Consider the following 14,070-nt stretch of genomic DNA (forward strand, 5'->3'; position numbering starts at 1 on the left):
TAAAAACCTCACGAGGATAATCTCACTTTTATTTGTTATCACGGGGGTCTAGGGATTTTGGTGCCCATGATTTTTACATATTTCTGTTTCAGGGAGTTGTACCCACCACAAAATGTCTCAGGCTTTGTTTATGTTTTTTGTTTTGTTTGTTTTGTTTTTTTTTTTCAGCCTAAGTAACCAGTTTTCTTGTTTACTTTTTCTGTAACTACACGGGTCCATACACAAGTCATAAAGTATCTTTGGTGCATGCAAAATGATAATTTTCGATGGTACGAATAATTTTCTCCTTCTGTTCCATCATTAAATCTTCTTGATTTAATCTTCATTAATACCACCACCATCGCGGCCACCAATAACTGCTTCGCCGCAAGTATAATCTGTGCTGAATTGAATTCACATTGAATCTTATTAGCAAAAAAAAAAAAAATTATCGGCAGTTTAAAATATTTTTAGAAAATGAGGCTTGCAAAAACCTGTACAACTATTCCAGTCCATTAAAATGTAGCTTCAGCTTACCATTTGTGCGAGGAGGAACTCAGTTTGGAAGTATTTACAGAAGAAGACGGATTATAGTGTGCAGGAATTATCCAAGAAGTATGGTTACTCATTGCTATAAAATCACTCGGAGTGTTCACAAAAATCCACGCAATTCACAAAGTTAAGCTCAGGGCAATTCGTGTTCTTAAAAATTGTGTGCGTAAATTATTAGAAAAAAAAAGGTTCTTCTTAAAACTAAAGCAGTAAAATTTTTTTAAAAAAAAAAACACTGAAATTTGCCGATACGTGTACGGATCTCTTCTACCTTTTTTTGTCACACAATAAGCACGGCCAAGATGAGATACGCCACCATTAAATCGTTTCCGCTCAGTTTCTTTCGTACATGTCTTTTTCTCACATAATTCTAGTAAACTTGTCGGTGCGGTGAATTTTGATTTACAATTAGATTTGGATTGGCTGTGGCACTTGGCGCTGCTATGAGCGCAAGAAAGGCCAAAGCGCCTTCAATTTCTCTGCATGCAACACGGATACCTTCGAACGGAAAAAGTCACCTGCACTTCTCCAGTCTCCAGTTGTAGCAAATACATTCTATTTTACAATGTTTTAAAATTTATCTTTTCTCCTAGCTTTTTTTAGAAGGATGTTTGTAGGGTTTGCTGAGGTTGGCAACCTCATCAAAATGGAACACATTTATTCATTATGATGAGCATTTAGACTCCGATAGTGATTCAATTGACAGAAACGCCTTTTTCTCTCCATTTTTTAAATCTATTTCCATTTCTGTTAAGAAAGTGTATGACATTAGAACCAACTTGTGTCTTTAATTTGAAGGACTTGGTCCAGTTTTAATCAATTACAAGTCCACAGTCAAGCTTGAAAAATCACGAGACTATTTTTCAAGACTCTCAAGGAGGGAAAAAAGTCACTTGCACAGTCATGCATACGTAGAGTAATAATACACTTCTATGCAAAAACTAGATTAACGTATGCTTCGATGGCGATCTTTCGTCTCTTGTTGTATTTCATCAAAGTAAAAGCAGCATAATCTATGCAAATAGTTTTGCGTAAAATAGTAATAGTTTAACGTAGAGTTTTTGCGTAAAATTTTTATATATTCAAAACCGTCATGCGCGACTCATGCATCAACTCGGCCGGTTTTCTAGCAATAAAATAAAATGTGGCTCGGATTTTCCGATATTTTAAATCGAGTTTCGTGTTTTTCCAGTTCCACCTTCCACCATTCACTTGAAAAACCAGTGCCCCTCAAAAACCATTCAATAATTGAGGAGCATGGGGGACAAGGCGCATAAGTGCAGTTTTTGCTTTCTCAAGAAATACGTGTTTAAAGTTTCTAAATTACATGAACCCTTATGGCAAAGAGGAGAAGAAACTCACTTTTTGATGCCTTAAAGTTGTGCTTTAGTCGTGAATTTTTCACAGAATATACTTTCAAAGTAGTTTTAGTTGAGTTCATGAATACCTCAATTTTTCAAAAACTGCACTTTTGTGCCTTGTCTCCCAAGCCCCTCAATTGATCCTCCCGAGGGTCAAGGTATTGCGGATATTTACATAGGCGCTGATACATACAAATTTACAGTGTTGCCTAATTGTCGTAAAACAATTAGTTAAACCAATTTTTCTAAAAAAATCATCGTATGAAAGTTAAATTTTGTCTATTTTCTAGACACAAGGCTAGAACTGAGAGCAGAGGCGAAACGTGCATGAATGATCGGTCATCGATACTTCCCGATTTGAAGTTGTGGTAAAGAATCGATTGTCAAGGTGTGCTTTGCAAACACCCTGTTCATTGATCCTTTCTCATAAGTTTGAATGGCAAATCAATGGATATATTGCAAAGTACGCCACGCCACGCCACTGACTGAGAGTTATTAAATTGTGTAAGTGAGCCTCATATCAGAACTACGACAGAAAAAATTATTAGGTAGGTGACCCGGGTATGTACATGTACATGTACATGTGGGGTACATGTCATGTTGTTATTGGGCTAAGTGGGTATACGCTTGCAAGTGGCACGAAGAAAGATAAATACACTATCGAGAGGAAACCAGAAAATCTATCTTAAGTTATCATGCCACCAGCAACTCAAACGCCACTGGCCCTTCATTTTTCAATCGAGGATATCACAAGCTTTGAGATGTGCTCAAACACTTGCGTCTCGTTGAAAAAGTAGAGATACGCACCAGTAAATAAATTTAGCTACACCACAGTAAATCTGACAACAAATTTTGTAGGATTTATTAAAGTGAACTTATAAACAGTTGATAAAATTTGGAAACTTAATGAGAAAAAGAGGAACAAACATGCTGGATCACAGGTCTGTGGGTATCTTCCACGTGCTGCGTTTGCGGATCACCCTTCGCTAAGTTGCAAACTGGTCGACTTCCAAAAGTAGCGGCATCCAGTATGATATTGTGGCACAATTAAATTTATGGCAGCAATTTTCTATGAGCAATTATTTCACAAACTCTAAACCTGCATGCATGTGAGAAAATGAAAAATTACTCAACGCATTGTGAAAAAAAGATCTACTTCATGTGCACCAAATGCCCTATCCTGCAGGATCCAAGACGTTTCTTTGCGTCTTTTTTCGAAATCACGTGAGTACTAGAGAAAATTAAAACGTGCATTTATAAAACAGAAAGAGATTATCTTTTTTCCACTTATATGATTGTGGCATACTTTGCTTAAGATTTTGACAAATCAAGTCCAAAGATAACGGATGAATAATTTAAATAAGCACGTACCCGTAAAATTCTGGCCATTAAATGTTATTAAGATTTTTAATTTTTTTTTTAAATTTTTTTTATTTTTTTATAGAAACCAACAGATTTTGTATTTGGCACCTCGTACTTGTGATGGAACGTTTTACATGTACTTTGACTCATCATAGAGAGAAAGTGTCAATTAATTATCATTTATAATAGATAACAATAACTCATATATGACGATTTAATGCGTATTTATGTCATTCCTCCAGCATATCATGCACTGAAAATTGTGTCCTTCTTCAAACGCAACTAACAGTCAAGTTTGCAATTATTAACAGATAGTTATGCTAAAAGTTTAGTTCATACCTTTTGTTTGATTTTTTCCACTCTCTCACTCCGCAGTTCACCTGAGAGAACCTCAATTTTTTGATCTACCTCATAGACGTCCTTAACGATGGTGTCCTCCATCATCTAGAACGAGTATTTTTTTTTTCATTATGAATATTCCAATTATCATAGACATACCACCACCAAAACCTCCCCCATCCAAAAGTTCCAAATGGCCGAAAATGGCACCACTGCTATTTGCACATGGATTTGCTTGAAACTCGGTATCGGGGGTATTTTGTTATTCTCGGGTCAAAATACCCCCAGATACCGAATTTCAGGTGAATCCATTGGCAAAAAAATCGAGTTTGTCAAATTTTCGGCCTTTTTGAGCCTAAACGGGTCGCCATTTTGAAAAATTAGGGTTTTTTTTGAAAATCTAACGTTAAATTCGTTTTTCTCGTGCCAAAATACCCCCAGATACCGAGTTTCAAGCAAATCCATGTGCAAATAGCAGAGGTGCCAATTTTCGGCCATTTGGAACTTTGACCGGCCGCCATTTTGAAACGGTTTGAGATAATGACTTCCGGTTTGCGCGAAAAATTTTCTTTTTTATGCTCTTTCGAACGAGGTATCACAAAGGGGGTCTTCTCATTTGAAAATTAAAAGTTAGGGTCCGTAACCCCCCCAAAATGGGGCCCCCCCAAAATTTTGGGGGGGTCAAAAAGTAGCTCCCTTTGATCTAGGAACACCCTCCAAGTTTCAAATCTCTACCTCAATTAGGTTAATGATGTGAGCTAGCACTAAAGATACCTCACTATGCAACCATGAACCATACTTACGAGCAATTTTCTTCCTCTTTCTGTATGAGTAATAGAGGTCATTCTCGAATGATGTTCGCGGTGAAGCAACTTTAGAAGCAAATGTATTGTAAGAATTACCGATGCAGAATATCTAAAAGTTAGACTAAAGTAAAACTGGGTAAGATATCGATGGCCAATGAGCTAAACCACGCATCTCCATTGCGGTGTTTCAAAATCTTTGCTTCTATTTTATTTCTTCGAGGAGGAACAAGTCAACCATATACCTAGCTTGGAATTTTTACGGAATACTTATTTTGCTAAAGAAGAAACCCCAAGGAAGTTTTCTAGAAATTAAGTTGACTAGTTTCCAAAGGAAGCATAAAGTATGACAAGTCGGCGACGTAGGACGGAGAAACGTGGTTCCGCACTTTAGCCATAGATATGGAGCAGTAAGTTGTTTTTACAACTCATGGTATAATTTCAATTGTCAAAGTTAAAAAATATTTTATTGCGGCCATTTTTAGCATCATTATCAGTTGCCTATGATGCCGCAAACTCTTTGGAGTGTCCCTCAAAAGAGTGTATGGACTCCAAAGAATTTTGGGCATGGGCATAAACAGCCATAAATTGTTCTACACATTTTATGAACCTTTTAGGTGTCACCATTGCTGTGTCCCTCTCCACTCCTACTTCAACAACAGTTGCCCTGACAATTACTCATGAGCTTTTCCAAAATTTTCAGGGCGAGTTTCGGGTGGACAAGTCTATTGTATAACGGGCTCAGTTAGTCCAGTGACAAAACTGGAAACATGGATCGGAATAAATTTCAACTTTACGCTTCGCGGTAGGTTCATTGCCTATCTGAGTAAATTGAAGGCGAACCTCAAGTGAACGATATCTCCGAATCGGTTCAATACAATCATGGGGCGAGATAATTTTATGCAATAAAATTGAAATAAGTTCCAATTTTTCATTGCATTTCAGATTGCCTATCTGCTCATTTTTTTGATTGTTTGTAATCGTCATTTATTGACCAAATACCTACTGTAAAAATATTGTTCATGATGAAAAAAAAAATCGCAATTTTATTTCAATATTGCCATTGCACCGTGCCGATAAGGTAATATTCTGTTAAATTGAATAACTTCAATCACGTTCACCTGATTAATCCACTTGGCTAGTGCAGACACTCTTTTATGGAAGCTCTTGTACACTTCAGTCGCGTGTGAGTACCTTTCCCATATTTGCAGGTCGGTGTAAATATATTCAAGAATCTAAAAGAAAGAAAACAAGCTTGGTCATTTCAAATTTTAGTTATCAAGGCAGATGATGCCATCATGCTTTAAAAAAAGGAGATGGATTTTTACCTGAAGTATTGCTAAAATTTCTCTCGACGTACAATATGGAAATGAAACCGCTGGTAAAAGTGACTGCGCTGTTTGAACGTTCAAAGCTGCTTCTTGAATTGTATTCCTAGTCTCTGTCGCGAGGGTAAATCGCGAGTCCGCAGACCTAGAAAGACGTTCAAAACCATTTTCAATGATACATAAAGAGTCAAATGACTTCATCGCAATGCGTGTTTACGCAGACATTGAATATCCATAACTAAACTCGAAAAAATATCCATTGCAACGTTTCAAAATATCATCGTTTCAAATATACTTCTTAGTTCATTAGCGTCCAATACATGAGAGACTTGGAGGACAAGGTGCGCTGTCTAGCGTATTTTTCGAGAGACGATATTATCGATCGGCAGTTCTGATGATAACTCTGGTTCCACAGAGAGATTCTGGTCATAAATTCGATCGAAAACATAATTATTTTCACTATGAGACTTACAAACAGTTGGCAACACGATTATATCATGAGAACCAACTTCACAGTTGGAGTTATCGTAGGCAACACATAGTGCGCTGGCAAGCAGCGTTTACAGCGCCTTCGACGTCGAAGAGATACTTCAAACATTACACCGTTACGTTGAAAAAATTGAGAATTCAATGATTACAAGAAAAACTTGTCTCAATGCATGTTCGGTGAAAAATTCGCTCCTAAATTCCAATTTTTAAGCATCTGAAAGTCAGTTTGAACTTTCCTCCTGTCATAAGGATCCATGTAATTTCGAAACTTGAGACACGTATTTCTCGAAATAGCAAAAACTGCACTAATGTGCCTTGTCCTCCAAGCCCATCACATGTGTTCCAAATGAGCACTGCATTGGCTGATCCAGCAAATTGCCAACATTGCCTTAGCTCCATTTTAACCTATGGAAATGTATCGATTCTTAGAGGGGTCAGGTGCTTCAACAAGAATCGGTTATTTAGCATAGGTTTACATAAAGGCAATTCAATGTTGCCAGATTGCTGGATCCGCCTCTCGAGCACTGAGATTCTTCGTCTCTGGTACTAAGTAACTGATTGGTCGTCAATGAAAAAAAAAATCTAATACTAAGGGGAAGGAGGGGGTATAGTGCTGTCTCATACACCCCTTTGAGGTTGAGGTATAGGGGAAGAGGAAATGGGAACATGAAGAAGGGGAAGGAAGGGTCAAAAACCGGAAAAGGGGTAAATTTATTCTTGGAAAAAATGTCTGGCGTCATTAGAGGTCGGCCCCTGCTATTCAATTAAGTAAAAAAATTAAACCTACATTAGCTGGATTACATTTTGCAGTAAGGGACCACTATCTCTGGCTCCCCGTAAAAGCACATATCTGCATAGGGAAAGCAATGTCATGTATGTTGTTTCTAAAATGGGCCAGAAATAATGGTTCCTAATTGAAAATTGTAATACATTTACAGTTGAGGTACGCTCTCATGCCCACGTCATTGTAGAGGGTCGCTAAATCAGGAGAGGATTCTATTTACATTTGAGGCCTTATATGTAACAATGGCGGATGTGAAAAATTACCTTTTAGAAACACGCTTAAAAAACTGTTTTGTTCACACACAAATTTAATATGTTTGGCTCTGGCATAATGTAAAGATCTCGAAAATCACATCTCAAGTATTTTCTCAAAATTTTCTCGATGCCAAAACAGTTTTTTGAATGTGTTTCGAAAAGGTAATTTTTCACATCCGCTATTGTTACAGATAAGTCCTCATTCACCAAATGCGGGTATCTCTAGGGTTTTACATTTAAGCATTAGGTAATATTTCAATAATTATTGCTTACTTACACGGCACTTTGTAGGGCTAACCAACTATCAACGCCAGCGCTGGTAAGAACACTGGAGGCCTGAACAAGTTTGATCGCTTCCATCCATGTGAGCTCACCGCTGTAAAGCGTATCCCTGTAACTTCGTATTCGGTCTAGTTCTACTTCAGATCTAGATCCAGATGCACCGAGTCCCTCGACTGAAATTGATATCAATATATTTTAATCGAAATTATGAACGTTTATATTGACTTCAATAAAATTATATTGAATTGTATCACGTGGGGAGTTGTCGTTGGGGTTTTCAATAACTAGGGGGCTTAAACAAGAGTGTTGTTCGTCAGCAACCTTATTCGGACGGAGTTGAACAGAAAAAAACCAAGCCACATCGGGATCGAACCGAGAAAAAGAGGTTTCAGGCCCGGACTTAGGGCGTGTGCAGGGCGTGCGGCGCACACGGGCGCCAGCCTTTGGGGGGCGCCACGAAAGAAGAAGAGAGGGGAAAAAAAGGGGGAAAAGGAAAAGGAAAAAAAGGGAAGAAAGGACAAGGGGAAAAAAGGAAAAGGAAACAAGGTTGGGCAGTGAAAGCAAGGAAGAAGGGGGGAAATGGAAGGAAAAAGGAGGCAAGAAAAGTGAAAAGAGAGTCCGCGAGAAAGGGGGGGGAGGCATAAAAACCATAGACAAAATAAAAAGAGAATTGCCGTCTAAAGGTAAATTTTCAGGACAAAAACTCCACCTGGTCCATAGACGGTCAGGCGCCCCTTGACCCTAAATTTGCGGCTGTACAGAAATACAAGAGTAGGCATGTAGTAAGGGGGCGCCATAAATCCATCGAACAGGAGCCGACATAGCATTTTAGGCCACGTCCGCCATCTTGGATTTGAGAATTTTCAAAAATCGACTAAAAATTTGAGTTTCCCGTTGAAAAGTACCCCTGATCCCGCGGTTCACAAAGCTCTAACGAACAGAAACGGAGGCCAGAACCGGGGCTCATTTTAGGCCACATCCAACATTTTGGAGTTGAGAGTTTTAAAAAATTGACTAAAAATTCGAGTTTTCCGTTGAAAAATACCGTGTGATACCGCGTTTCACAAGACTCGAACAAACAGAAACCGAGATAGCATTTTAGCCCACGTCCGCCATCTTGAATTTGAGAATTTTAAAAAATGGACTAAAAATTCGAGTTTCCCGTCGAAAAATACCTCCTGACACTGAATTTCAGAAAAATCCATCGAACAGGGGCCGAGATAGCATTTTAAGCCATTTCGGATTTTCGAATTTTGAATTTTTTGAATTTTGACAGATTTTGATTTAAAACGCGTGATCCCCAAAATCGAAGCTCAGATTCGGATTCCTCGTAAAAAATCGATGCGATTTCATGTATCATACCCTGACACCGAATTTCAGGAGAATCCATCGAACAGGAGCCGAGATGGCATTTTAAGCCACTTCAGTCATTTCGGATTTTTGAAGTTGAAAAATTTGACTTAAAACGCGTGATACCCAAAATCGAAGTTCAGATTCGGATTCCTCGTAAAAAATCGATGCGATTTCATGTATCATACCCTGACACCGAATTTCAGGAAAATCCATCGAACAGGAGCCGAGATGGCATTTTAAGCCACGTCAGTCATTTCAGATTTTCGAATTTGGAAAATTTGACTTAAAACGCGTGATACCCAAAATCGAAGTTCAGATTCGGATTCCTCGTTAAAAATTGATATAATTTCATGTATCATACCCGAGCATAGCGTGAAGGAAAGAGACGTAACGTAGACATACTGATTCGAGCATATGAATCCAACGTGGCAACATGGGTAGTGCTCAGTGGGTCAGCGGAGGAGGAAGAATAAGAATTTATCGTGAGGAATTCCTCGCGACGAAACTGAACGTTAGCGCCGGCCGGCGCCTCCCCGTTCGGTTTCACTCGGGCGACCCGCGCGGCGGCGTAGTTCAAACGGGTAGTATGACAGAATCTATACGCGTCGTTAAACCTTTTTCCTTCACGCTATTTTAACATATGATACATGAAATCTCATCAATTTTTCACGAGGAATCCGAATCTGAGCTTAGATTTTGGATATTACGCGTTTTAATCTATTTAAAATCGTAAGAGAAATTACAGAATTGTCCTTGAAAATTGATCACACATTTAGTGTTTTTTTACGTCATTAAACCTCTTTCCTTCACGCTATTCTAAAATTTGATGCATGAAATCGCATCAGTTTTTCACGAGGAATCCGAATCTGAGCTTAGATTTTGGATATTACGCGTTTTAATCTATTTAAAATCGTTGGAGAAATTACAGAATTGTCCTTGAAAATTGATCACACATTAGTGATTTTTTACCCCGTTTTTCTTCTACGTTCACGTAATGAAATTAGATCAACAGTTGCCTCATCGACTAGTCTAGCCTAACCCCCCAGAATCGGTCTAAAGGGCGAACGATTTTATCAGATAAGATGTGCGGTCCTAGTTTCCGGGCAATTGCGGTTTGATGGAAGCTGCGATGAGGAGAAACGGAAGATATGCGAAACTCGGGCGGATATTAAGTGAGAAACCAGGTAGGGGAAAGGCTTTCTTCCCGAAAAGTTAGTGCTCGGGCCAACTTACATGGTCACTGGAGCATTGTATAGCAGGTTGTGGGAAACTATTTTTTTGCAGCAACAACCAATTGGATCGCATTTTGCAAAAAGGAACTAAGAGCATTTCAATGTTGCTGGGATTGTGCAACTTAGGTACATTCTTTGCAAAAAGTAAACTTTGCGACGGTAATTTTCGTCTTGAATTCATAGTTTATTGGAAGTAGAGGTGAAACTAGTTTAGATGATAGTTTATGTTTGCAAGGTTAGCGACATTGGAATGCTCTTGATTAAAGTTCGGCTCCTGCATAAGACTCGATGTAAAAGATAAACTTCAAGTTCAATTTCTGAAAAATTTGCTCCAACAAAAACTTTGAATTTTTGGCTATAGGTACCTGGTAGGCAGTGGTTAAATTCAAAACCACTCGTAACTCAATTTTTTCCAAAATGTGGGTTGATTCCTTTCTGCTTAGCTCAGTCCATTTAAAGTGTACCTTGAAAGATTTTGAGGGAATGGAAGAGGTGCTGTTCAGGAATGGGCGTCCCGCTAGGACGAGATGGCATCATCCTTTTTACTCCAGGTTTTGCTTAAATCTGGGATTCGATGGGCTTAGTTACTGATGTTGAATTACTAAGACAAATTAAGTTATACTTATGGGTAGAATTCAAGCGGCTCGTGCTTATTCTGACCTAAAATAAGTTCCTGGTGTTCATACAGCCTCTGCAATCGCTGAACTTTCTCACTTAATTTAGTAATTTCGTCTTCGGTGTCCATTTTTTTTCTATTCAACAGGTACAATTGGTGAGTTTTAAGTGCCTGAAACAAAATCAAAATTGGCGATCAAGGCAATCCCTGGTAAAAATTGGCGATAGGAGCTGCATTTCAAAATACCATAGGAGTTCTTATAGCCTACTAAAGATGGCTATTGAAAATCATATAGCTGATTGTAGAAAGCGGAGCAAATCATATAGCCGGGCTTTACGAGGCTATAAAAAAGTATACAGTCGGGCTATAGTTCCTATCGCCGGGCTTTACACTTTATCGCCATTGGCTATAAAAGGCTATAAGAAATTGTGTAGAAATTCGTGTGCTTTGGAAATCATTGAGTTTGATACGGAACCACCTGAATATTTACAAAACACACATTATATTTTCCTTTAGAACATATTTTTTTTCATTAAGTAAAATGAGAATAGTCCATACAAAGTGAGCAAACATTTCAAAATCATGAGTTGAAAAACGCTGACTCCGCGAGATTAAATATTGGAGCCTAACACAAAGCGGAGCGGAGACGCACTGGCGCCTACAAACCTAACAGGGATACTTCACGCATTGCGCAACGCGTGAAGTATCCCTGTTAGGTTTGTAGGCGCCAATGCGCGTACAGCGCATCCGCCGCGCCGCGCCGCAGCGTACCGCGGCGCTTGAAGCAACTATTTCACATCACAGGTATTGCACAGTATCATCCGAAATTGTAGGCGCTCCAACATATTAGGAATGACAAGCATCCTTCAAAAGTACGGAGCTTTCCTCGCAAAATAAATCAAGAAACTACGGCACAAAAAGAGAGCAGTAGTCCAAAAACTAACTAAGTCCTAGTATCCGTAATTAGTAACGTTTAGCATAAACTTTATCGTCTGGCTGTTGCTTAGTCGCCATCGGCAATAAAAGGCTATAAGAAATTGTACAGCCGCCTACAGAAGCTATTGGAAAGCTTACAGCCGGCTTTAGGTCTATAGCATTTCGGAACACACATTCTACAGCCAATTTTTACCAGGGATGTGTATCGAAACGAAGGTAAGTATTTACATCACACTTGAGAGACGGAAAATTTTATGATTTTTGAATACAACTCCTTTCTATTTTTTTCTACAACCCCCTATCTCTCATATATATGAGGCCTTATCTGTAACAATGGCGGATGTGAAAAATTACCTTTTCGAAACACGCTTAAAAAACTGTTTTGTTGACACAAAAATGTAATATGTTTGGCTCTGGCATAATGTACAGATCTCGAGGATCACATCTCAAGTATTCTCTCAAAATTTTCTTGATGCCAAAACAGTTTTTGAATGTGTTTCGAAAAAGTAATTTTTCACATCCGCTATTGTTACATATAAGTCCTCATATGCTGTTTAATTTTTTCCCCTTCGATTTTTAAGGAATACATACTCAAATATCACCATTTTAATGACTCTATAAATCTAGTCAATTATAGAAGCAGTTAGGTACCGTAGGCTTTTAGGATCGCCTGTGAAAGGTCTCTTGAAAAATCGTCGCTCCTCTAACATGAGAGCGTATCTCGATTTCCACATGAGCCCCAGAGAGCATTGTTTCATATCTATGACAGGGCACACGTTCACATTGAGATACGCCCTTACATCAAAATGGCGACGAAATCTCTTATCTCGCAAAATGACAAGCAATAATTTTCTCTCTCAGTGAGCTGTTGTTTTTTGCGTATTTGTAACTGGTACCGTTGTTGGAGTTTTTTTAAGATGCCAAGATGTCATTTTTCTCCCAGATCTAACAAACACTTAAAAAGGACGTGAGAAAAATAAAATGTTACGAATACCAGGTCGTCATAAAGAATCATTAATGTACAAGAGACCCTTCGTCGAACCGAGAAGTAAAGACGGAGATTCCCTCGTGCATTTAAGACATGGACAGTTTTCCTCTAGGTCTTCAATAGGTATCATGAGTATTACGTTGTTACTCATTAAGAGTTTTCCTTCAGACACTTGTCCTTGAAAACCTCATGAATGTCAAGAGGTCCGCGTGTGCTCTAATGAACGGATCCTCCAACAATGGGTTCATTTCCCACTCAAACGCATCTTCCCTCTGTAGGTCAGATATTGACCGGAAATGAGCTTTATGTCAAAAACATTTTCCAATGGCGAAATTATCGAGGTCTAATTGGATTACATTTTGCAATAAGGAACCACTATCTCTGGCACTTCCATAAAATACTTACCTATCTGTATAGGGAAACCAATGGCATCTATGTTGTTTCTAAAATGGGCCAGAAATAGTGGTTTCTTATTGCAAAATGTAATCCAATTCTCTCCAATTCCATTTTAAACACATTAGACATACATTATTTGGTAATGAATTCCCCGTAAGAAGTACACCAAACCATACCTTCCGAGTCAAATTGGCTATAAATTCCTCGTGTTCTAAGGCTTGTTGCATATTCCTATTAATTTCTAGTTCAACGAGGCAACGCCTTATTGATTCGTCCGAGGTTTCTATCATCCTGCAACAATCAATAGTCAAACCGGTAATAACAATCAATCAAACAGCTTCGAGTGTAAAATGAGCACGGAGCTCATAAATTCTGTCCGTCAGCACGAATGAAATACAAAATGAATAACATAAACAAAGTAGATTTTGTTTTTTTTTTTAAAAAAAACATATTATCCTAAAAATATTAATGAGAAAATGCGAAGCACACGATGAACAGTCTGTGAGTCATTTCCTTCGTTACATACCGACGGTAAAACTACCAAACTATGTATCTCGTTTGCGGTGTTTAAAAATCTCCGCTCCCGTTTCGTTTTTTCAAAGGAGAAAAAATCAGAATCATTTCTTAAAGTTTTTCAGAATTTGCCTCATCGCACACAGAAGCTGCAAAATTACGAAGTTTTAAAGAATAGACTGTCAGTAGTTTCCCATTCAAACAACAACGTATGACAGGAAATCTGTAACGTCGCAAACCGAATACGTGGTTTGGTAGCTTTCACCATTGATACAGCGTATTCCTCTCTAAACTCACTAAAGGCACACTAAAACCATTTCAATAAAAGAGTTCCTTGCAACAAGCACGTAAAAGTACTCATTGGCGTAGACAAGGGGGGGGGGGTGTTATAGGGGATCTGGAGCCCCCCTCCCCACCCTTAGCCTCATTAATTATACTTCTTTTTTACTTTTGGAGGGCAGACATTAAAAATTATTAGGGACGCACACACAATAATGTAAAAC

At 38.5% G+C, this 14,070-nt stretch overlaps 1 protein-coding gene across 2 annotated transcripts in view; it reads right to left on the reverse strand.

Moving 5' to 3' along the window:
- Positions 1–2,649: 2,649 nt before the first annotated feature.
- synr (BH3-only protein sayonara) overlaps positions 2,650–14,070 on the reverse strand; it is a 28,211-nt gene continuing 16,790 nt past the window's right edge. For both annotated transcript variants that reach the window (XM_072300124.1, XM_019057105.2), the window contains 7 exons: positions 13,231–13,345; positions 10,779–10,905; positions 7,529–7,706; positions 5,725–5,869; positions 5,518–5,631; positions 3,594–3,698; positions 2,650–2,991 (listed from right to left, as the gene is read on the reverse strand). In XM_072300124.1, coding sequence (XP_072156225.1) covers positions 2,986–2,991; positions 3,594–3,698; positions 5,518–5,631; positions 5,725–5,869; positions 7,529–7,706; positions 10,779–10,905; positions 13,231–13,345 — 790 coding nt within the window. In that variant the 3' untranslated portion in view covers positions 2,650–2,985. The remainder of the gene's footprint in view (positions 2,992–3,593; positions 3,699–5,517; positions 5,632–5,724; positions 5,870–7,528; positions 7,707–10,778; positions 10,906–13,230; positions 13,346–14,070) is intronic.

Source organism: Bemisia tabaci, chromosome 4, assembly GCF_918797505.1.
Source record: "Bemisia tabaci chromosome 4, PGI_BMITA_v3".
Classification (NCBI taxonomy): domain Eukaryota; kingdom Metazoa; phylum Arthropoda; class Insecta; order Hemiptera; family Aleyrodidae; genus Bemisia; species Bemisia tabaci.